This window comes from Cotesia typhae, unplaced genomic scaffold (assembly GCF_013202065.1).
Source record: "Cotesia typhae breed Kobodo isofemale line unplaced genomic scaffold, CoteBio_Ctyphae scaffold_121, whole genome shotgun sequence".
Taxonomy (NCBI): domain Eukaryota; kingdom Metazoa; phylum Arthropoda; class Insecta; order Hymenoptera; family Braconidae; genus Cotesia; species Cotesia typhae.
Window position 1 is genome coordinate 1434848 of NW_027423773.1, and position 23311 is coordinate 1458158.

The 23311-nt window shown below is 28.5% G+C and overlaps 1 protein-coding gene and 1 long non-coding RNA gene across 3 annotated transcripts in view; one reads left to right on the forward strand and one right to left on the reverse strand.

The window, feature by feature from the left end:
* Positions 1-10138, reverse strand: part of Ecr (ecdysone receptor) — a 44844-nt gene extending 34706 nt beyond the window's left edge. The window contains exons 1-2 of one of the 2 annotated variants that reach the window (XM_074252954.1): positions 9981-10138; positions 8142-9259 (exon numbers count right to left, since the gene is read on the reverse strand). In XM_074252954.1, coding sequence (XP_074109055.1) covers positions 8142-8961 — 820 coding nt within the window. In that variant the 5' untranslated portion in view covers positions 8962-9259; positions 9981-10138. The remainder of the gene's footprint in view (positions 1-8141; positions 9260-9980) is intronic. The other variant, XM_074252952.1, reaches the window with a different exon arrangement.
* The window catches only part of LOC141533862 (uncharacterized), a 65013-nt gene that overhangs the window by 14230 nt on the left and 27472 nt on the right, over positions 1-23311 (forward strand). The gene's annotated exons all lie outside the window — the stretch shown is intronic.

Below are 23311 nucleotides of genomic sequence, written 5' to 3' on the forward strand. Positions count from 1 at the left end.
TGAAAATCTTAAATCTACGCGACGAGGGTCGAATATCAACCAAGATGGTTTCTAAGACCAGCTTGGGATTCGAACCCACGCCTGGCCGGTGAGGTAGCGCTTTATCTGAGATAAGATCGTGGAAAGGTTTTAGAGTAATTATCCTCAAAAATTGACATTTTTAAGTCGGGGACTGTAAAATAGATAACACTATTTCCTTTTTTCGGTTCGTTGGTCACCGGTAAAAATTTTTGAAATTACTTTTTTTTGGAAAAATGTTACATTTTTCCAAAAAAAAAAAAAAAAAAAAATTAAGGGCAATTTAAATATTCAAATTGTTTCGATATTAATAAATAAGCTCGTTCCGATGTTACACTCATCGAGACCTTTCATTTGAGTACCCACATGCATTTTTTCATATATTTTATATATTTGATATTTATGATATTTATGAAATATATAAAATATATAAAAAATTGATGTGGGTACTCAAATGAAAGGTCTCGATGAGTGGAATATCGAAATGAGCTTATATCTAAAAAAAAATCTAATTATTTGACAAGATACAATTTAATTTCTTAATTATTAACATTTTCAAAGACATGCATTTTTATATATTTTATATATTTAATATAAAAAGCTTGCAATTTTTAATAAAATTACGGGAATTGATAAAACGCGACAATTATTAACAAAATAATAATCAATCCTTATATTGAGCTCCAATATATACTACGTACATATTTATGACTGTCTAACATGACAGTTAACAAGAAAAAGTGATGAAAAAAAAGGTAAAAAAACAGGACGAGACCAAAGAGGCTAGAGGCTGTCCAACCTGATTGGACGCTCCACTTGTTTCGTTGGCACCAATAATAATGAGTCCGCCTTTTCCTTTTTTATCCCACAGTTCTTTTGTCCTCGACAAAGTCTGCAATTATTGATATAAATACATCCGAAAAAAAAAAAAAAATGTCATATTTGAACGATTTGCGGTAGAAAAATTCAATCGGTATTTAATACTTCAATCTTAGCGCGGCCTCGAAATTAAAATCTCCTTTTTATTTAAAGGGCATTTTTAAAGGTAAAATTAAATGGACGGCGGCACCAAAAGACGCCGTTAAGTGAGAGGACAACATGTGCGTGGCGCCACCTGTGTAAGAAATTTCAAGGATTTGATGCCTGTTAAGAGACCCTACAGGTGGCAGTGCTAATATTACTCGTGCCTCACCGATCAATACGCACGATTGCGGCTTGATGTGATGGGACAAGATACGGCTTGTTAAGGAGGTCCTTAAGTTTAATTTATTCTTCACCGTGAAAATTTTTGAAAAAAAAATTTCTAAAAATGTTAGTATTTTTTCCGAGTCTTACGAGAAAGTCAGACCTTAACAACTTTCTCGAATTATGACATTAACTACCGATTAGATTGGGTAAAAAAAAAAAAAACTCAAAATAAGGTTTTCGAAATATTGAGGTTTGATTTTTTGCAATAAAATATATAGATTGCCCTGGAATTTATGGAGAAATTAAAATTATAAAATCACAGAAAATTTTTAAGTAACCTACATTTAAATGGCGTCAGAGCATTTGACAACGTTGCGTAGCGCGCGAGCTTCAGACCATTTAATAAATTCAAACTAAACTTTAACGCACTTATGTTTTTCATTAATACATATTAGTTAATTTATTGTTAACAAATTTTTATATTTGATAATTGAAAAATAAAACAATAATTAAAAAATACTAGCATTCTTGCCATGAGACATTACAATGTTATGCTTTTATGACTAAACATTTTTAATTAATTTATTTATTTATACTGACTGCAAAAACTTAAACGTGGTTAAGGTTCTATTGTGTAAATGAAAATGTAAGCAACCGAAATATAGCGTTGCCAAATCACGGACAGGTTACTAACAGCTGATTTACAAGAGTCAAATTAATTTTTGTATTTGACTATTTTTTTTTTAATTTTCAAAATTTCAACGATTAATGCCTCATTTGCTATTTATTTTTTTAATTTAGAAATTTTTGTGGGTTTTTTATTTTAATCTATCGAATATTGACTACTACTGTTGTTGTGAATCAACTGGAGCGAAAGGACCTCCTTAATAAATATTTTAAATTACTACTTATCTCGTTAAATTTTATCGATAAATTTTTTATAAAAAATTCTGAAATTTAAGAATTTGTCAAAATTCTTAAACTAAGAAATTTTCCTTCGTTTAAATTAATTTTACTTGATTTTAAAATTTTTTATCTTGATTCAAGCCAATTTTTTTTTTTTTTTTTTTTTTTTTTTTTTTTCCAAAAAAATAACTAATTAAATATTATTTAATAAATTAATTAAAATTGAAACTTTATCAATAATTCATAGATTTTAGAGGCATTTAATAATTACTGGGAAGTTTATAGAGTCTAATACAGGTCTTAATGCAGGGATGATTGGATAATGGATAATAGACATAAATTTCATTGGTACACTGTGTGTCGAGCAGTCGGCTGCGGGAATAATTTGCAAATCAAGTAGCGTGGTATATCGATCGTCCTTTAATTTCTAACTCCAACAGACTATCATTGCCCTCCATCTTACGAGCGTTATTGTTGATGAAATTTAATCAAATAATATCAAGTATCTAATGTATATTTATTTATTCAAATCTCCGTAAATTTAAGGAGTCAAATGTGGAATAATTTTGGTGGAAGTTGCGGTATTTTACACGCACGCAAAATTTCACGGTAGAACAATTTTTTTTTTATGCAAAAAAAATAAAGAAAAAAAAATTTAACTCCAGTCTTGCTCAAAATTTTTTGCAGAAATTTAAACTTTAAATAATTTTTTAAAAATCAAATTTTAAAAAATAATTTTTAAGCCTCAAAAAATTTTTATTTCTTCAATCATAATAATTTTTTTTTTTAATTATATACTCGAACTATTTTAAATACAATTCGAACTATTTTCATCAATTAACCCGCTAATTAAATTCATAATTAGAGCATTGATTACGTAAATCTAGAAATTGATCAGCTTATAATTTATTTGTGATAATGATTATATACCATCGGTATTTTGAAATGATATAAATACTCTATACAATAAATATTATTCAATTTTCTTTGAAACTGAATCAATTACATTAACTTAAAAAATTATTTTTTTTTTTTTTTTAAATGTACACGTCATTTAACATGCCTTTCTAATCAATAATTGGTTTAGTAATTGATTAAACTCAAAATTTTAAAAAATAATCTCTCCTGTTGCGAGAAAATTCTGCGACTATTCGCCACCTATCGGATTTTTTAAGAACTAACTTAAAAAAAATTATATAAGAACATTTAAAGGAGACTCAAGTACCCTCCAAGTGTGAAGCATGTCTATAATAATATCATGCGTAAAATTATTTTTGTTATGCATCTTAAAATTAATTAATAACATTTTTAAAAAAATTTCCAAAAAATCTCTCACAAATGAGTAATTTCTCCAGTGTGTTCTTAGAATCATAGAACCGGAACACGGCAAGTAGTTCCCCATAGATGTCGCTGTAAGTTAAAGTAATTTAAGCGGGATATTTAAAAATCATATTTAAAAAAATCAAAATTTCTTGAATAAAACATCAGTTGTTATTCAGAGTTATCATTGAGTAAATAAATGGAATCTAAATCGCAGTTTTAAATACAATTGAATAAAATATACGACTATTAATATATACTTGACCTGAAAACGAGTAATAAATTTTTTATTCTAATTTAAATAATTAAATTCCGTACGAAAAAGTCTGTCTGCTACGTAATTCCTCGGAGAGCAAAGATAAATTCAGTAATTTAGAATAACAGGTCTTAATTTAAAAAATTCAAATGTCATAATTTATAATTGAATTAAAAAAAGGAAAAAATATAATAGCAAAGATGTCGCTGGTGTCTGAGTCTGGGTAATATACCAATTGACGTTAAAATGTTATGTAGCCTTGAGTGTTCATGTTCACTAAAGCATGCAGTCTATTTCATGCGCACTCGACCCTGCTAGGCCTTTGCTCTTCATGACAACTGTCATCACCAGTTGTACGTCTCACATTTCATTTTACTCGTTCCATTAACATTAATACTCACTTATTTCATTGTAATAAATACTCGGTTACTCCCAATTATTATTATTATTATACTATTTATGTTGTGTTGTTAACTTGGAATCAAAATCGACGCATAAATATCTTCCCAAATTGATCATAATTAGTCTTAAATAATTTGACATTTAAAATTTTTACCTCTAAGGGATTATTCTGGTTTCGGCGCTCAAAAAAAAGGCAATTTTAGAAAGAAAAAATAATTTATAAGGTTCACATTTAATTAAATTCAACTATTGTTGAAATCTTTGAACGTTACGGTAGCTTGGAGTGTTGGCTAAAAAAGATAATTTATTTGAAATGTTTTCAAGTGTTACATAAAAATTTCACGGCTATGAAATTTCAGTAAACTTAACCTCCAGCGCACCGGAAACATAAGACTAGCAATTTCGAGTTCCAGGTTATAGTCAAGGACTTTCCAGTTGTGTAAAAAAATTTTAATACCTACAAAGATAAATCTATTAAATTATACAATTTTTGGACTTTCTAAATTATTCTAAATTTAAATGAAAAAAAACATTGTATCTTGTCAACTAATAACATTTTTTCAAATATAAGCTCATTTCGATATTCTACTAATCGAGACCTTTCTATTTGAGTACCCACATGAATTTTTCATATATTTTATATATTTGATATATATGATATTTATGAAATATATAAAGTATATAAAAAATCCATGTGGGTACTCAAATGAAAGATCTCGATGAGTGTAACATCAGAATGAGCTTATTTCATCAAAAATTCCAATAAAATTTCACTAAATCTGACAAAAAAAAAATTTTGGATCAAAATTTACAATTTTTCTGTCTAAAATATTTTTTTCCAAATCATATCATTTTTATTTCTCAAACTAAGATCTTTTACAATTTTTTATTATAACATTGCTAATTTTTTTCAAAATAAATTTTTTCTCTCAAAGTGTCTAGTGTAACTCTTAATTTAAAATCTTAAAAAAATATGATTTTAAAATAGCAGAATCCGCGTAAATTACTAAAATAAAATTTAGTCATCCGCAGTAATTGGACCTCTTAATCCCACAAAGTAAACATATGTTGTAACGATGATCTAGCTAATACATGAAAAACGGCAACTCTTACAAATAAATAATATATATATTTCAACACCGTCTGTGTCTTATCATCAATTATCATCTCGTCCCATAACACCGCCCTCGCTATTCTATTGAGTATTATATCATAGCTTCTCGCGGGAAAAGTAAAACTGCGGCCGTTATGTAACTTGGCTATTTTCGCGTGTGGAGCTTTCATCTACAACATAGACACACTGAAACTCAAACAACTATCTACAATCCACTTAGTTACTAACTCACACCAACAAAGACATTTATTCACAATATGTATGTGTGTGTACTTTTGCACACACAATCTCGACAATGTCCTCGAGTTAACAACTTCAAGTTAAACTGTTAGAATGATGAGAGCGAATACCTGACGACAGTACAACAGCACATTGATGTAGGTCGTCGTACGTTTTATCAGCCGCTATCGGTCTCTCAGTATTTGACCTACATCTAGCAATAAATCCAATTGTTATACACATATGGAGATTTTTTTTTATGTTGTTATAGTTATCATCTTACAACTTATGCAATATATGATCGTAAAAAAATATTTTTTTCACTTAAAAACACTCGATAGAAAATTTTTTGCATGAAAAAAATTAACCTGTTCTTGATTTCGAGTTCTTGGATCGAGACCTTTGTATCCTTGGTTGGTAACTATGGTATCGATTTAAAGAATATTATCTACAATCAATAAAATTGTATTTTTAATTAAAACTAATTCTTATGTAAGTTTAAAAAAAATTGTCGTTTATTTAAGATCTTAAACGTGACAAAAATCAAGATTATTTTAAGATGTTTTTAAGACGCAAAAAAAAAATTATGAGAGCAGATTTTTGAAATTTGGTACTCGAATTTTTTATGAAAATAAGACCATATCACAGCGACAGCTTCGGAAAATTACTATAAAGTCTTAAAATAATCTAAAAGTCGTCTTAAAAAATACTTAAAATAGTTTTTAAAAAATCTTAAAATAGTCTCAAAAAAGTCTTGGTTTGTGTCACGTTTAAGATCTTAAATAACTGACAATTTTAAGACGATTTTTTTTTGTCCACTGGTCATTAAAAAAAGTTTTTGATATGATTAAATTTCCTACAAAAAAAAAAAATCTTATCATTTTTTTGTATCTTTAATATTTACGCCAGAATTTTGATTTAAAATATTTAGATCTTTATTTTCCAAAAAAAGGAAACTTTTTTTCCACGTCTTTTTTATTTTATTCTATAAATTTACAAGTAAATATCTGAAAACAAGAATGAAATTTCATCAAATATCTTTCTTTAACCAAGTATATTTTTTTTGATCACATATAAAATGCGCGATGCACATTATTCATCCTCGGACGATGATGCGACAAAGAGAATAGCTGGATGAGCTGAAATAGCTTTGACTTTTATAACGGATGTGACGTCAGATCAACCAGTTAATTATCCCGTTTTATTATTTCTCTCTCTATCTCTGTCAGAGTCTCCACTGTTGCACTAGCAACATTGCAACAGTGCATACAGCAGTTAGTAGTGTCGTCTAAATCTTACTTTTCTTTCATCTACAGTTCCCACTCATTTCCGCCGTATCAATCGTTTGCACTACTGCCACAGTGCACTTTTATCTCAACTCTCCTCATTATATGTTTACTGTCATTATCATCATCATTATCATTTTCTTTCGTTTTTATTCACGCTTTAAAATTTTCTCACATCATACTTCTCTCACTTTATTATCACCGTCATTATTATTATTATTATTATTATCATCGTCATACGATTCCGTAAATTTATTTATATTCTTAAACTCATTTTTTTCGTTATTAATAACTTTTTAAATCGCGTGTATTGTTCAGCGATTTGATGCGGGTGAAAAGATAAACAACTGAGCAAATAAAAGTACCCGTATTTCGTTTTAAAATCCGACCCACATACCCCTTCATTTTAAATTCATTAAGTCCTAGACCTAGCCCGTATGAACATGACCTTAACTATTTTTTTTCTTTTCATATTCTTGATAAAAAATAATCTGTGACTGTCTTTTATCTGTTTTAAACAATTATATATTTTAAAAGAATTTTTTTAAGCCTTTTTTTTTTATTCTATAAATTCTCTAAAATTTTATAAATTTTTATTTTATAAATTCTGTAAAATTTTATAAATTTTAACAAGATGACACTGGATATAATCCCAGATTATACTCAGTGATATCTCTAATGAAAAAAAAAAAAAAAAAATTTTTTTTAGATAGTAACTAGTATAATCCAGATTATACTGGGTGATATCTGGATTATATTCATTGTAATCTAGATTATACTAGCTACTATCTGAAATTTTTTGTATAAGTTATAAAATTCATTGTAAATAGTTCTTTTACACTGTATTATCAACAAAAAAAAAAGTTCAGTTTATATATAACCCCTTAAGATATTTCTAGTAGCGAGAAAGGGTAGCCACCTAGCGGTGAACCCAATAACTACTGTTAAAAATTCCCAAGTTGTTATTATTAGATTATTTTTACATAAAAACGAGTTTCAAGACAAAAATTCTTGAATTAAAACACCCATTTCTCTTAAAAAAAAATTTTTTTTTTTTTTTTTTTTTTTTTTTAAGTTAAGTAGTTCTATTTTAGTGTGTACGTTTATTTGACCCAATTTGACATAATGAGTGGCACAATAATTCCTACCTAATTAAACTCTGGAATTCAGCTTCTGGAAGTGCAAAGGATGTTTAAGGATTATCACCGACTAATACGATCGCTATTAATTTCCGTTCAAATCCAGAGCTTGTTATCGCTAATTAATCACCAATCACCATTACATAATGTCTCGTAAATCCATAACCAAAACAAAAGAGCAATCCAGCTCAACAATTGATATTATGATTTAATTCCGTTTAACTGACACAAATCTAACAAATTTCCAAAAAATCGACTAAATTCTTTAGCAAGAATCAAAATAGAAGACTTACCTATTTTTCCATTCGGACTGTAGGGGTCGTAGCTTCCAGAGCTCATCGGACTGACGTATCCATTATTATTAGGCTGTTGTCCGGTCTGGTTGATGGTCATATTGGGCTGTTGCTGCAACACCTGTTGTTTTTGAGGCGGAGGTGTTGGCTGTTGTTGTTGAGGTGTTTGCTGTTGCTGTTGTAGCGTAGGCGTGTGACAAATCTGCTGCTGAGGCGTCGTATAAACCAGGTGTCTCACAGGGATATTCTGGGGCGAATTGGGGCTGCTGGGTGCTAACCAGTCATCTGGTCTGGGTCGCTTATTGCTGTTGGCAATTCCCGCAAAAAGTGACCCCCCAGGACCAACGACAAAGTGTCCTGTAGCAGTCGAGGAGGCCGTCGAACCGACTGAGGTGCCCGCAGCTATATCAGGACTTTCTGCCTTGACCATCGGAGCCACCATGGTAGGCTCTCCGGTGGTTATCAAGGTCGTGCCTTCAGACGTGTCCATGCTCGTTGGGGGACTCATCCTGGTTGTTGGTGCTAATGCGATGTCACCAGTGCCCATTCCGTTTGTTGTGCTGTTGGTGATGATCGTATGGCTGTTTTCGTTGATGTTGATATTGATGTTGTTGCTAGTAGAATTGTTGTTGTTGTTATTATTATTGGCGACAGAATCATGATACCGCGATGCGGCCACGTTACTGCTCGCTAAGCTGGTCACCGTAACTCTTGTACGATCAATTTTTGTGGTAACTGATGTCGAGCCAGAACCACTAGCAGCGCCATGCATATTGACCGATACTTCGTAAATGGTATCATGTAATTTTCCTAAACACATACAATTGGTGGTCTCAATTATGCGGACTTAGTGATCCGCCTTCTAGCTTAAGGCTACGACTACTTTACGTGGCTTCAATTCAAATACTAAGGACTAGAATAGTAGAGGCGCGTAAAAAACATGACGCTGGCTAGCGATCCAATCTCGTATTTTTCCATAATTCAAACGTGAGTTAATTAATCGTGGCCAGGTGCCTGACCACTCGCGGTGATTTTTTGACGTCTGATGGAATGATAAAATCTTGTGCTTTCAATGTGTTTTTTGTCCCACGGAAGATTGGGAATTGAGTCAAGAGTTACTGAAAATAGAAAAATTAACGAAGGTTAATTTATATTATATGCGAGAAAAAATTCAAATAGCTCGGACTGGGATTCGAACCCAAAACTATCCGAAGACATATCAGCTACTCTACCATTTTAGCTACTCGGTCTATACTAAATTTCTCTGTCGCTTATTCTATATAAATTAATAGATTATACTGAGTGAAAAATTTTTTTTTAGATAGTAGCTAGTATAATCCAGATTATAATGTGTATAATGCAGATATCACACAATACAATCTAGATTATAATGAGTATAATCCAGAATATCACTGATTATATTCTGGGATGATATCCAGTGTCATCTTATTTTTTTTGTGTACTGAATATTATTATTTGGTGGAAAAAAATATTTATTTTGATATAATGAGGCTTTGTTTGAATTAATATAATTTATTTAAAATAAAAAAATAATTTATTAAAATGTAATAAATAATATTGATTGGTAAAAAATATTTTTTTCTCCCAAATAAATGATTAAAAATTTTTTTACTAAATCCTTCTATCAGTGTAAGACTTGGTTCTTAAAGAAAACTAATTTCGTTAATTGTTGCCACACAGAATGACAAAATAAAGGTATCAGAATAAAATATCAAGAAAAAAGTAACTTTTTTTTTTTATTCAGTAAAACTAGAATTGCAAATAATTGGTTTTCTGTCGGCAGCTGTGGTTAATATTTAGTAACTTTGAAAGTCTTACGTTGTTAAACTTTTTGCTGACTGCCAAAGCGACTCAACTTGAATTCTCAATTTCACCCATTCCGATGTAATCCGTCACTGACAATTATTGCGATGTCTTTGTGATAATTATCGTTGCTTGACGGCGAGTGTCCGCAATCTTAACTGACGCAACATTTTAAATTGTCTTCTGTTCTATCTGAAACAAATAAGTAGAATTTCTATTGTTAATTAAACATTTATTTAACGCAATAATTATTAATTTTGAACGGTAAAAATATTATTTAAGCATTTATAACTGTTATCCAGGTAATTATGTTACGTTAGGTGAGGGTAATACAATTAAACGACCGGTGAAGATTGTTGATACAGTAATTTACAACATGAGCCACAAATGCGGTTGACAAAGTTCCATATGCCTGTGAAAGGTATACCGCCGGGTCATAGTGATAATTGATTCTCAACTGAGTGGGACAAATAGACTTGTCAACTAAACTCGAGTGACATACTCACACTTGCATTTAATACAGCAAATTGGAAATTTATTTTTTAAAAAAATTTTTTTTATAAAAAATTTTTTGTAAAGAATTAAAATTAAAATTGTGAATAAAATTTTTGTAGAAGATTTAATTCTTACAAAAAAGTACAATGAAAATCTCCGTCTGATAACAAATCCTGATTTTGATTAGCGACTATTAAAAGCCAACTTAGGTATCTTTTATAACTCTCAGCTAATCAATTATAATCAAAAGGTTATGAGTGTTCTCAATTTATATTCTAGTGGGCTCTTAAGTTGAGCACGTGAGCAATAGAGTGCTTAGTGACCAGTTCGGTGTTTATGAATACTACTACCGAAAGTTTGGTTCAGCCACTTCAATATTGTTCTTGTAATACAATAATACAATACCAGTTAATTTAATTACTAGCAACCTTGCAACATCAGGATGAGCTTATATTTTTAAAAATGTCAATAATTGACAAAATCCAAGGTCATTTCTTAATTATTGACATTTTTTAAGATATAAGCTCATCCTGATGTTACACTCATCAAGAGCTTTCATTTGAGTACCCACATGCATATTTCATATATTTTTCATATATACATATATATATATATATATATATATATATATATATATATATATATATATATATATATATATATATATAATATATATAAATATATAAAATATATGAAAAATTGATGTGGATACTCAAATGAAAGGTCTTTAAAAATGTCAATAGTTGACAAGATACAAGATCATTTCTTAATTATGTATCTAGAGATAATTTTTTTGATAAAAAAAAAAAAAAAAAAAAACAATTTTCATTTTTATTAAAAATTATAAGCGCTATAAATTTTCAAAAACAAAAGTATCGTTATTGATCGTGTGTCTTTAACAATTTTTTTTTACCCATTTGAGCCTAACCTCCGACACCGCCTAACCCTGACCCATCCCACAGACTTTGCCCTCAAGTCTCTTTACCCCTTTATGTAGCCTCCCTCGTGAGACTTTTTCTCTCGAAAGTCTAGGTCTCGGGAAGTCAATACTCTCACTTGAATTTCATAAGCTTAAAAAAAAATCTTTTTATTCTGTTAATTATTTTTCAATTTTTTTTTTTTTTTCAACATAAAAAAAAAATTTTACATGAAAATAATTATTGAAGAAAATATTATTGAACTAGAACTAGGTGATGTCTATCCTCGGTCTGAAAATCCGCAATTTTACCGCATGTTCACGAGGGTATATGCGGTTGCGCGTTTGAAAAGTCGGCCCCTCTACTTTTATATGACGCATACATTTGACCCAGAAGTTTATTTTACAAGATTAAGATTTTATACTAAAAAAACAAAGTAAATAACTTTGATATTTATAAAATTTATTATTTAATTATTATTTCAATATTTAAGAACTTGAAAAAAAAAAAAAAACACCCACGCATTCTCAAGCAGACAAAAAATTAATTTATGTGAACTTTATATTTTAATTTACGTTCTGTTCACATTCGTGCTACAATGGCAGAGAGAATATATAAAATTAAATTCTCACGCGCGAAGAAACAGCTATACACGTGAATTCGCATTATTCGCGAAACGTTTTACCATAAAGATAAAGTTTTCAACATTTAACGTTTATTCTCAAGATCGATTGAGACACAGCAATACATTCCTTACTATTTTTTAGTACACTATCTTTATCTATCCTCATGAATTTAGCTGTTAAATTGGAGACAACGTCTCTCAATTTATGCAATAGTGATAGTTAAGATGTGCTGTACGTTCGTAAAAATATATTAGTTTTATTGAGGGAAATTCCGGTAGACAATTTGATAAAAGTAATGTTCAAAAAATTTAGTTTTTAAAATGATAATAAGTGAATTTAAATTAGTTGAAGAAAATACGCATATAGATAACTAACTAAGCAATGATAGAAGGATTCAGTAACAAAATTTTGAGTCATTTATTTGGGAGAAAAAAATATTTTTTACCATTCAATATTATTTGTTACAGTTTAATAAATCATTTTTTATTCTAAATAAATTATATAAATAATTCAACTTAGAACTGCTCAAAACGTAAAAATTTGTCAAAAATAAATGGGCTTTAATAAATGATTTAGTAATTATTACTAAATCTTATTAAATAGAACTAAATCCTCCTATCATATAAATTTTATATATTTTTTTCTTTAATTAATTAAAAAAAATACATACATATATATATATAGATTACTATACCCAGCTCACAGCTCGTCTAGAATAACACGAAACTTTCATATAATACTATATACCGTAAGAACGCAGACACGATCAATAAACTCGAGGGTTCGTTAAATTTTTCCATTCTTTAGAAGCAAAAAAAGCTGCTGTCATAAAAAAATATTGAGGTATATAATTTTAAAAAATTATTCAACAGCAGAAAAATATTCTAAATGTAAATGTAAACAAAGAAAGAAAGAAAGTGCATAGTTTGAAACAATTCTCATCCTCTTAAATGGGTTTATTTAAATGCCCAAACCGGGATTCGTTGGGTCGGCAATAGGAGGAGCCCCGTGAAAGGATAAAACTCCTCTGTACCATACATATATATGTATTTCCCAGGGACAGCGTCTGGGATAAGGCAAGCGCCGACGTCAGGGCCAGGGTTTCACTCTCGTTCTCTCTTACTCGTAATCTCTTACTCTTACTCGAAATTCTGGCGGCTCCTGGAGCATCCAGCTCATGAGCTCAAGAGAGGGGACTGAATCTAGGTCAATGCCTGCCCTCGTCCCTATCCCGGGGTTTACATCGTTCGAACCCACCGAAATCTGAACTAGCTTACCCACAAATACAATCTTTACAAGTTTCCCCTAACTCTCATTTTTTTTAGGTTGTCTTAGTGTAGCTTTTATATTTTTTGGCACTAGCACATTTTTTATTTGGGGTGTGCATGTGTGCGCATGTGTGTGTGTGTGTATGTGTGTGTGTGTATGTGCAGCGATTGACTTGCTCTCAAAATTCTGCAGCAACTAGAACTTCCGATCGATCCTGCAACCGCGATATACGATCAACGGAGTTTCCACGTGGTTTCACACCGCAACACAAGTCGCTACTATTCAAATCAATTTTAAATCACATCTTATTAAATTTTAGCAATTAAGGAGATCCAATTACCCTCCTAGTATAAAAAAAAGTCAATAAAAAAATCATACGAAGAAACAGGCTAAAAATTAATAAAAATAAAATATTTAATTATTTTTTAGAATTAAAAATTACAATTTTCAAACTTAATTTTTTAATTAAATATTCCGGAAACTTACTTTATTTTTTATAAATTATTAGGCTACGTAGATTGAATTTACAAATTTTCAGAAAGTTTTCAAAATTTAACTACTTTTCCTTAAATACTCAGATTTTAAAACTCTAACTGTGAGAGGCGTAGCCACCTAGCGGAATTTTTTAAAACTAACTGTTTTCTTCAATTTATTTTTAATTATTAAGGAGATCCAAGTACCCTCCTATTGTAAAGAATGTCTCTAAAAAAAAACAATACAAAGAAATAATTTTATTTTCAGTTTGATCTTAAGTAATTTCTAAAAAAATATAGAAATTTTTTTCTATCTTCAATATTAAATTAAATCCATTAAAAACTCCTCATCGATCAATTATTTTCACAGTAAATATTTTTAAAACATTTTTAAATGCTAAAAAATTTATGTTAACATTTATCAAAAATAATATTAGATACACGAATATTTTTTTTTTTAATAAATAAATTTTTTCATCGAAAAAAAAAAAAGTTTTTATAAATAAACATAAAAAGTGTTTGATCTTACACGTCCTCTGAAAGATAAATTACTGTAGGAGGATCGATGACTTGACATGAAAAAGACATACACATATATATCGTTATAAGTGTGTACAGATATATGCGTATGTGTATATAAATAATAAAAAAAAAAAAAAAAAAAAAAAAAAGTAAGAAGAGACGAGAGAAAAAAGTGCGATGAGATAAATGAGATTGGTGGTTCAAGGGAAGACTCCTGTGCTCTCCTTCTCCTGACTATCACCCGGGCATCTTTGAGAGGATTGATACCACACACTCGGTAGAGTAGAGGAAGAACGTGAGTGGGTGCGCCGGAGAGTATCCTGGAGGAATGTCGTTGGCCATGAAGGCAAAAAGAAGGATCCTCAGGCAAAATCGAGGCAAAAAATAGGATAAAAAAATAATAAAAATAACCGAGGAGAGAAAGAATTTAAAAAATATACGAATAATAAAAAAAATTTATTTTAAGGAACAGGATCTGAAGGTGAATAAGACTCTGCTGCTCTCTAGAAGACTATTTTTTGGATTCATTTTAACAATTAACCTTGAGACAACTCTTAATGTTGATTAATGAATCCTCATAATTTTGCTCTAATGTTTAAATATTAAATTAAAATTTAATATTAATTATATTTTTGATGGATTAATCCTGAGTATTGAGAATTTTGCTAACTTTTGCTAAGATAAAAAATTAAAAATAAAATTGTTATTAGTGATTATTATTATTATTATATACCTTCGGCTTAAAATGGAGGAAATTATTGGATTTAATACGATGGCGTGTTTACAACCGAGGCCATTGCACGTGCGTCCAGAGGAAGGGTAATACACCACACTACACTACACCGCGGGTTTGTAACCAAAAAGAGAGAAGAAGAGTGAAAATAATGTAAGCGGTGTGGCAATTTCAACGAACACCATTTTAGCGCAAGGCCTTTACTTCCTCGGCAACATTTCGGTCATACGCGACCCACTTTTCAGGATAGAAATCAACCGGTTAAATACCCGGTTTTTCAATTACTAACTCATTCAGGACAGAGGAATATTTTTTTAAGGTCTCTTGTTCAAATAAAATATATCCTAAATTTTTTAGAATAATTTTTTAGAATTATCACGTGGATAAAAGGTACGGGCCAATCCGATGGAATTTAGAATCTGAGCAAATCAAGACAATGCTCCAATTAAATTTAAGTCTAGATTGAAAAATACAATTCTATAAAGTGTCCAGCGGATGTTTTTTTTTCCAATGTTAACATGGGAATTTTTCCAATGGTAACATTATAGAAATATCCATGTGATATAGGAAAAATTCATTTATGACATAAAAAATTTTTTTTTTCAATTGAAAAAAAAATAAAAATCGCAAAAAACACCACTCTGAAATTTTCAGGATATTTGTAGAAAATGTCAAAGTTTCATATAAAAGAAAGAAAAAAGAAATTAAAAATTTTTATCATCGAGAAATTCGGAGTTTTTTCGAAAAATCTAAAAAATAACGATGAAGATACGTTCGAATAATTTTTTTCTATTTTTTCCTAAAAAGAATATTTAATCAAAAAAAATTTTGAAAAAAAAAAAACGTCCCGATAAGTCAATTTTTGAAAAAGTTATGGCAATTTAAGCCACACCGTCTATAATCTGCTGGATTTTTAATTTTTTCGAAATGTAAAGCAAAATTTGAAAAAAAATTTCCTCGAATTTTTTTATCACAAACCGACTGTATATCACTGTTGTACTTTTAAATTATCTGAAATTCCTCGAATGAGAAAATTGTTATATAAATTTGTAATTATTAAATTAAGTTACATAAAATAGGAAAAATCCCTATATTTTTTTCGCCGTGTAGTTTTCTATAAAAAACTTATATAAATTTACCGTTTAGCAACAATAATAATTTAAAATTATTTATTATATTTCAAACTAATAAAAATCAAAGATTACACTTTTTAATAATTATTGTTTGCGAGAAATTGAAAATACTATTTTGATAAATGTGAACATAAATTTAACAACATTAAAAATATCTGCAAAAAACTAATTTTTTCTTTTTTTTAATTAGCAAAAAAACAGAAATGATGAATAGAGTTTTTGTAAAGCGTGTGTACAACATATAAGAGTATTTATATTAAGATGTTATATAAGATGAACGAGATAAAGTGCTTGAGGCTAGCAAATTTAAAAAATAAAGCATGTATTTATATGCGAAAAGAAATAAGAGAGTATAAATGGAGAGTACTGAAACGTAAGAGATTCTGGGAGGGGATTCTAGTTTGTCATTGTCTGACGGTACAATAAACAGTCGAGGTTGCTGAATACCTGGACAAGTATTTGTGATATTTTTATTTTTTTTCGCTTAAAAAGTTTCTCTAAAAAAATCCCTTCATTAAGATAAAATTTTTTAAAACGACTGACGCGTCATAGAAAAAAAAAATTTTAAGTTTATAATTGACAATTGTAAATGAATAAATTAATAAATAAATAAAAAAAAATCAATACTTTCTTCCAGAGAAAGCGTATAATATTTTCCAGAGGAAAAATATCGTATAATTGATGTAAGAATCACAGTAATTTTCATTTATAATATGAACGTTTAAATTTATAATTATAATTAAATATTCTTTTCATTGGTAAGGAATGTGGAGTACCAGAAACTAGTTCAAATACAAGAAATCTACATTGATGCATAAATACTGCATCAAAGATAAAATATGTTTTTTTTACAAATATTTTTATAGGATCATTTTGTAGATAACATTTTTCGGATATTATATACTTCAGATAGCTCGCTCTGCCAGCGAGAAAGAATTTTTCCATGCGCCACCTACCGGTGATTTTTGTAACTACGCAGAAAAAAATTTATTTTTATTGAATTAAGACAGTTGTATATACATTGATAAAAGAATTTAGTACAAAGTACTAAACTAAATTAGTAACAAAATTTATAGTCATTTATTTGGTAGGAAAAAATATTTTTTACCCATTAAAATTCTTAATTTTTTTATTTAAAATTATTTGTTTTAATTATTTTGATTTATTTTGAGTAAAAAATAACTTTAATACCAATAAACAATTTATTAAGTAGCAATAAATAATTTGTTAAATATTACTCAAAATTTAATTGGTGGGAATAAATAGGATTTAATAAATAATTTAGTAACTTACTAAATATTTAGTAATTTAAATTTTGTTGCTAAATCTTATTAAATAAGATTAAATTGTTTTATTAGCGAAATAGCACGCTCTGCTAGCGAGAAGGAATTTTTCCATGCGCCACCTAGCGGATGGCTTTGTAACTACGCCTAAAAAAATTTCCGTTAAGTATTTAACACTTTTTTTGGGTTTAATTAAGAGAATTAACATTTAAAAGTGTTAAATATTGACCTCAAAATTTTTTTGACGCAATATTAAGCTTCAAAAATTGAGAAAAAAATTTTTTTTTACTTATTTTTGGATTTAATTTTTTAAAATCAGCAGATGTAAATCTGTGAGTGTAAATCCGTGAAATAAAATTCAGTAACGAATCCCAGCGTCGGTATAAGCGTAATATTTTCAGATAAGACAGAGTATAATAATAATAATGATTTAATTTAATATCTGAACATCTTAATCTAATTAATTTTTTACCGCGTCTTCATTTTACACATATAAGAGATGATTCTTACACGGAACAGTAACATAAACAGACGCTTATACTCAACACTGTATACTAATACGCATTTAGTATCACGTCAGTGAAATTTGATACACGGTTGCGAAAAGTGATACATGAAACGCTGCTAGAAGTGGAGAAGAGAAGTAAACGGATATTCATCAAACCCCGAGAGAGTTCTGTTGATATTTGTCATTTTAAGTGCGATTAAATTTTATGCTTATGCTCCATTTTTTTTTAGATAAATTCTGTTTTTAACTGGTATTTATTTTTTTTTTTTTTTTTATAAATTCGACTCTGGTGATTATTGTCAACAAAATTGGAGAAGCTGAAATTTAAAACCTTACAGATCTATACATTGAAAAAAAATCTAATTCAAGATAAATATTCTTTTAAAAATTTTATTATTACTTCGAAATATTTAATTAGAATATTAAAATTATTTCCTTGGCGACAATATTAAACCGTATATTTTAACAATACCTTTCAAAACTTTAATTAACGATATTTTTAATTACAAGGTCGGAAAAAAATTAATTATTAATATTAAGACGCCGCGTAGCAAATTCACCAAAGTAATTATTCACTACTTTAATAATTAACAATATATTCTAGTTTTAATTAGGCTCGTAATATTCAGCAACACAGAAACTCAATATCGAAATGTACTTAATAATAACAATAATAATAATTAATAATAATAATAATAATAATAATAATAATTATTATTATTATTATTATAAAATCTAAAATTTTGATATGAAGCAATTATTTTGAACAAAACAAATTTATGAATCTATTCATAGGTACAAAATATAATGAAAAAATATTTGTAAAAAAAAAAGTCCTAAAAATTTTTTTAGTTTGGAGAAAATTTTTTTTTACATTTCTTCAAGTTTTATACAAAAATATGTAGATTCCCGGAAAAAAATTTTTTTATACGCCCTTATGGCATCCAATGGGTCCCGGGCGCCATAAGGGCGTATAAAAAAAATTCTATTATTTTTTCTAAGTCCAAAAAAAATTTTTAGTTTGAAAAAAAATTTTTTTTGGACTTGGAAAAAATATTAAAATTTTTTTTAATACGCCCTTATCGCTTTTTACGGGGACCTTTTGCCGGTAAACGCCCTTATGGCATCTGGAACGGGATATAATTTTTTTTTATTAGTCAATTAAATTTTAATAATTATTTAATGAATAAATTTTTCATAAATTTCCTCAAAAATGTTATTAATTAATTTAAAAATTACGTATTCTTTTTTTTTAGACATACTTTACACTAGGAGCGTATTTAAATCCGCTTAAAAATTAAAAATAAATTTTTTTAAAAAGTTAGTTTTAAAAAAATCCGCTAGGTGGCTACGCCTCTCGCAGTTAGAGTTTAAAAATCAATTTTAAGATGCATAACAAAATTATTTCTACATATTATTTTTTTATTGGCTTTTTTTACACTAGGAGGGTACTTGGATCTCTTTAATTCGAAGAGATTGATTTAATGACGGAGATTTTCTTCCGAATAAATAAAAATAACCGAGACTTTTTATCTTTATGACTCTATTAAGGACGTACAAACTACAGAGGGTACTATCTTTAATCATTAGCGAGTAGTAGTTGATCAATTACGTGGATATCCTTGGCCACGCAATCAAGTTCAATAAGCGACGCTTTGTTGCATGCTGAGTTATTTTAATATCTAACGTTCTATTATTACTCGTTAACCTTTTATTGCTCGAGCATACACACACAGATAGCAAAATAAACTAAAAAAAAAGCTATGAAAAATTTAAAAGACCAAACACTCTTAAATTCATTTTTAACTAAAATTCAAGGTCATTTTTTATTTATTAATAAATAATTTTTTTTTTTTGGACAGAAAATATTTTTTAAAAATTTATCCATGTTCGCTTGTTGGATCGTATATAAGTATTCCTGGCATGTTTATAAGGCTTCGAAGTGATTTAACGTTTATAAGTCAGCGGTTGGTAGTAATTTTTCTCCTCTCCATTCCTCAACTCTTTATTCTTTATTCTTTCTTCATTGCACTTGCCATCTTTTACAGCAAAATTAATGCCGTTTAATTTATTCATGTCTCTTAAATATATTTATCATGTTTTTTGGGATGAAAATTATTATTATTATTAATATTCATTTTTTCGGTTGTAAAAAATAATTTGAATTTATTACAAACGATAAATTTATTTTTTTATGACGTTTACAATCAAATTAATGCCAAATTTATCATTTTCAATTTCGGATTTTGTTAGCTAAATTTTATTTGAAGGAAAGTTGACTTAAAATTGATGGGGATTTTTTTAGAAAATTTTTGTAGAAAATTCAATTTCCGATAAAAAATTTTTTTATCAATTTTTCATCTTTCATATTTTAGCCGTAATTTAATTTTTTCTGGTGTACTGTAATACAACTATTTTATCCGAAGCTAAACGAGAATACTATTTTTTTTTTTTTTTTTAATTTTTAGTAAACTATTTTAAATACGGAAAAATTGGTAAAGATCTTTTTTATAAATAATTAAATTTTCTACGAAATCTTCAATATTTTACCGGTAATTTCAATTCAAAATTAGTTGTAAATTATCTATATCTATTTAAAAGAAATTATTTGTCAATTAATAAAATCATTATTGTAATTTTCTAAAAAAAAAAAATTTCAAAATCCAAAAGGGATTTTTTTAATCATTATTAATCTTGCTGTGAATAATCTCTAAGGAGCTGCATGGAAAAATTGTTTGCCTCGAATTAAAATCAAAATTTTGTATCCAAAATTTTTTATCCAAAATTTTGGCTAAAAATTTTGTATCCCAAATTTTGGCTAAAAATTTTGGCGATACAAAAAAATGAATAAGGCCCAATTTTCCAAATTTCTCAAAAAAATAAATTCAACATTAATTTTTGTCCTTAAAACAAATTTTTTAATTTTTTTTGATCCTTGTAAAAATTTTTCCACCAATAAAACTCTTTCCTTAAATTCCAAATCAAGTAAATTTGATCGTGTGTCCATCTAAAATAAAAAATGCCAAAAATAACCAAATATTATTCTATTGTCTGACTTTATAACCTTGCTTCGTGAATTAGGTCGTGGTGCATTGACAGGGTAGCTACCCCACGTAACTCGCGTCTAGTTCAGCCCCTCCACTCTCTGTACACAGTCTTCCCCTTTATCCGTGGCAAGGCATTCACAAATAAGCACACACACTGCTAAAGTCTCTTCTGTAGTAGTTTTAGTCTAGTATCTACATTCAATACATGTAACACAGCTAAGTGTATATATATATATATATTCATCCCTTTATGGTCTTACCGTCGCCGGCAATTCTCCCTCTGACTACATACAACCCACGCGGGGGTGGTTTTTCCTCTGGCCCAGTTGCAATGCGCATGCACTGAAAATACTAAAAGAACAATCGATTTCACCGCGCCTGGTCCCGCGTTTTAACTTGCACGCCATGCTTTTAAAATAGATGTAATAAGTAACATTGTAATTTTATTTTATTTTATAAAAAAATCAATCAAAAATCATCAAATCCTGTTTTTGAAAGAAAAAATTTTTTTTTTATATTTTTTGCATCAATTTATACATTTTAACAATTATTCTTACAAAATACGAAGTCGCATATTTTTTTGCAGTTAAGCTTTAATATTTATCCGAACTTATGAATATTCTGCTCTTATAATCTGTAAAATATTTATAAATTTCGCGCCATTCCTTTTGACTAGATTCACGTCGAGTTCGTTTATTTTAGATGAGCGCAGAGTGATATTTAAATTTTTAATCCTTAAATTTAAATCCTGGATTATTCGCTCAAACCTAGGTGAATATTTTATCAATTTCAATGTAATTACACGGCAAAAATTTAATAAGTTAAGGAGTTTTGTATTATCAAAAACAATTTTAAAAAAATTAATTAATTATGATTTCTAAAAATTTTTTTATATTTTTCTTGGGTCATTATACAGCAGCGGAGCTCAGTTTATTTACAGTAGCTAGATCTCTGTAGATTATTGTTGTAAAATTATCAAAACATCACTAGAAAATTACAAAAAATTTATCTCGTTGAAAAAATTCAAATTCCTTCACTAAATTCAACGTCATTCCTCGTTTTTTGTGTTTTACATTGATATTCTAACCGAGATGAGAGCACTTTACAGATGTTCTGCAGATAAAGAGACGCGATAGATCCTTTTGTATAAAATTTATATTGACGAGCGGACTTTAGTATGTTGATAAAGTGAAATCATTAATGTATATTGTGCTTAGTAACTTTCAGAAAGAATATTGAGAACACGGCAAGTGCCACGTGTCAATTTTGACCCCAATGTAAAATTCATCCACCTCTCGATTCTGATATATTTTGTATTTTGTATTTTGTATTTTGTATTTTGTATTTTGTATTTTGTATTTTGTATTTCGTATTGTGTTGAATTTAAGATGCCATTACCAAAGCAATGATATTGTTATTTACATATGCATGTACAGAGATGATACAATGAAGAATGGAGATTGTACTATTCTAACAAAAAGCGCTTCTATGGACACGTGACATTGAGTACACTGTGTGAATACCCATACAAAGTTGCCGTTAATGGAAACAATCCCAACCATCGGCCGATATCTGGCAGCCAACGATTGGCCAGTTATAGGGATATGTCAACGGGCCATACTTGGTTAAACGCTGGTCGCCGTCTATTGCGGACATTAATGTTTTGCAATTAATATCCATTTATCGCCCAAAGTCTGGCTGTTCTTGGCCAATTTGTTATTTTATAATAACACAAATTTGGGTTTTCGGAGATGCATTACGCGAAGTATAATATTTAAAAAATTAAAAAAGATATTGTAATGTTTATTTAAGATTATTATTGATCCAAATAGAAGTTATATATAAACTTATATAAATAAATAAAAAAAAATATATAAACTTTTATACAAGATTATCGTAGATCTAAACAAAAATAATGAGCAAATAAAACAAGACAATAAAAATTTTAAATGTGATTTCGAAGTTTGACTTGAGAAAAGGATGGCATAATTTTTGAAACAAACATATAACTATTGGAAGGATCAAATGTCCCTTATTAGAAAAAGAGATTTAAAAAGATTAAAATTGTTTGAAAAAATTGAAAAAGATTTTATTTTTACTACTACATAGATATACACTTTACATTGAGGTAATCTTTTTGAATCTCTTTTTCTAATAAGGGATTAGCCTAAATAGGTTTGGTGCAAATTAAATTTAGAATGAAAAAAAATAATCGTCTTCAGTCATTTAAAAACTTTATACAAAAATCGACAAAATTGAGTACTAATAAATTTCATAATCTGTATATGCAGTAATAAAATATATTTCAATCATTCAAATAGCTAAGTAGAATTTTTCAGT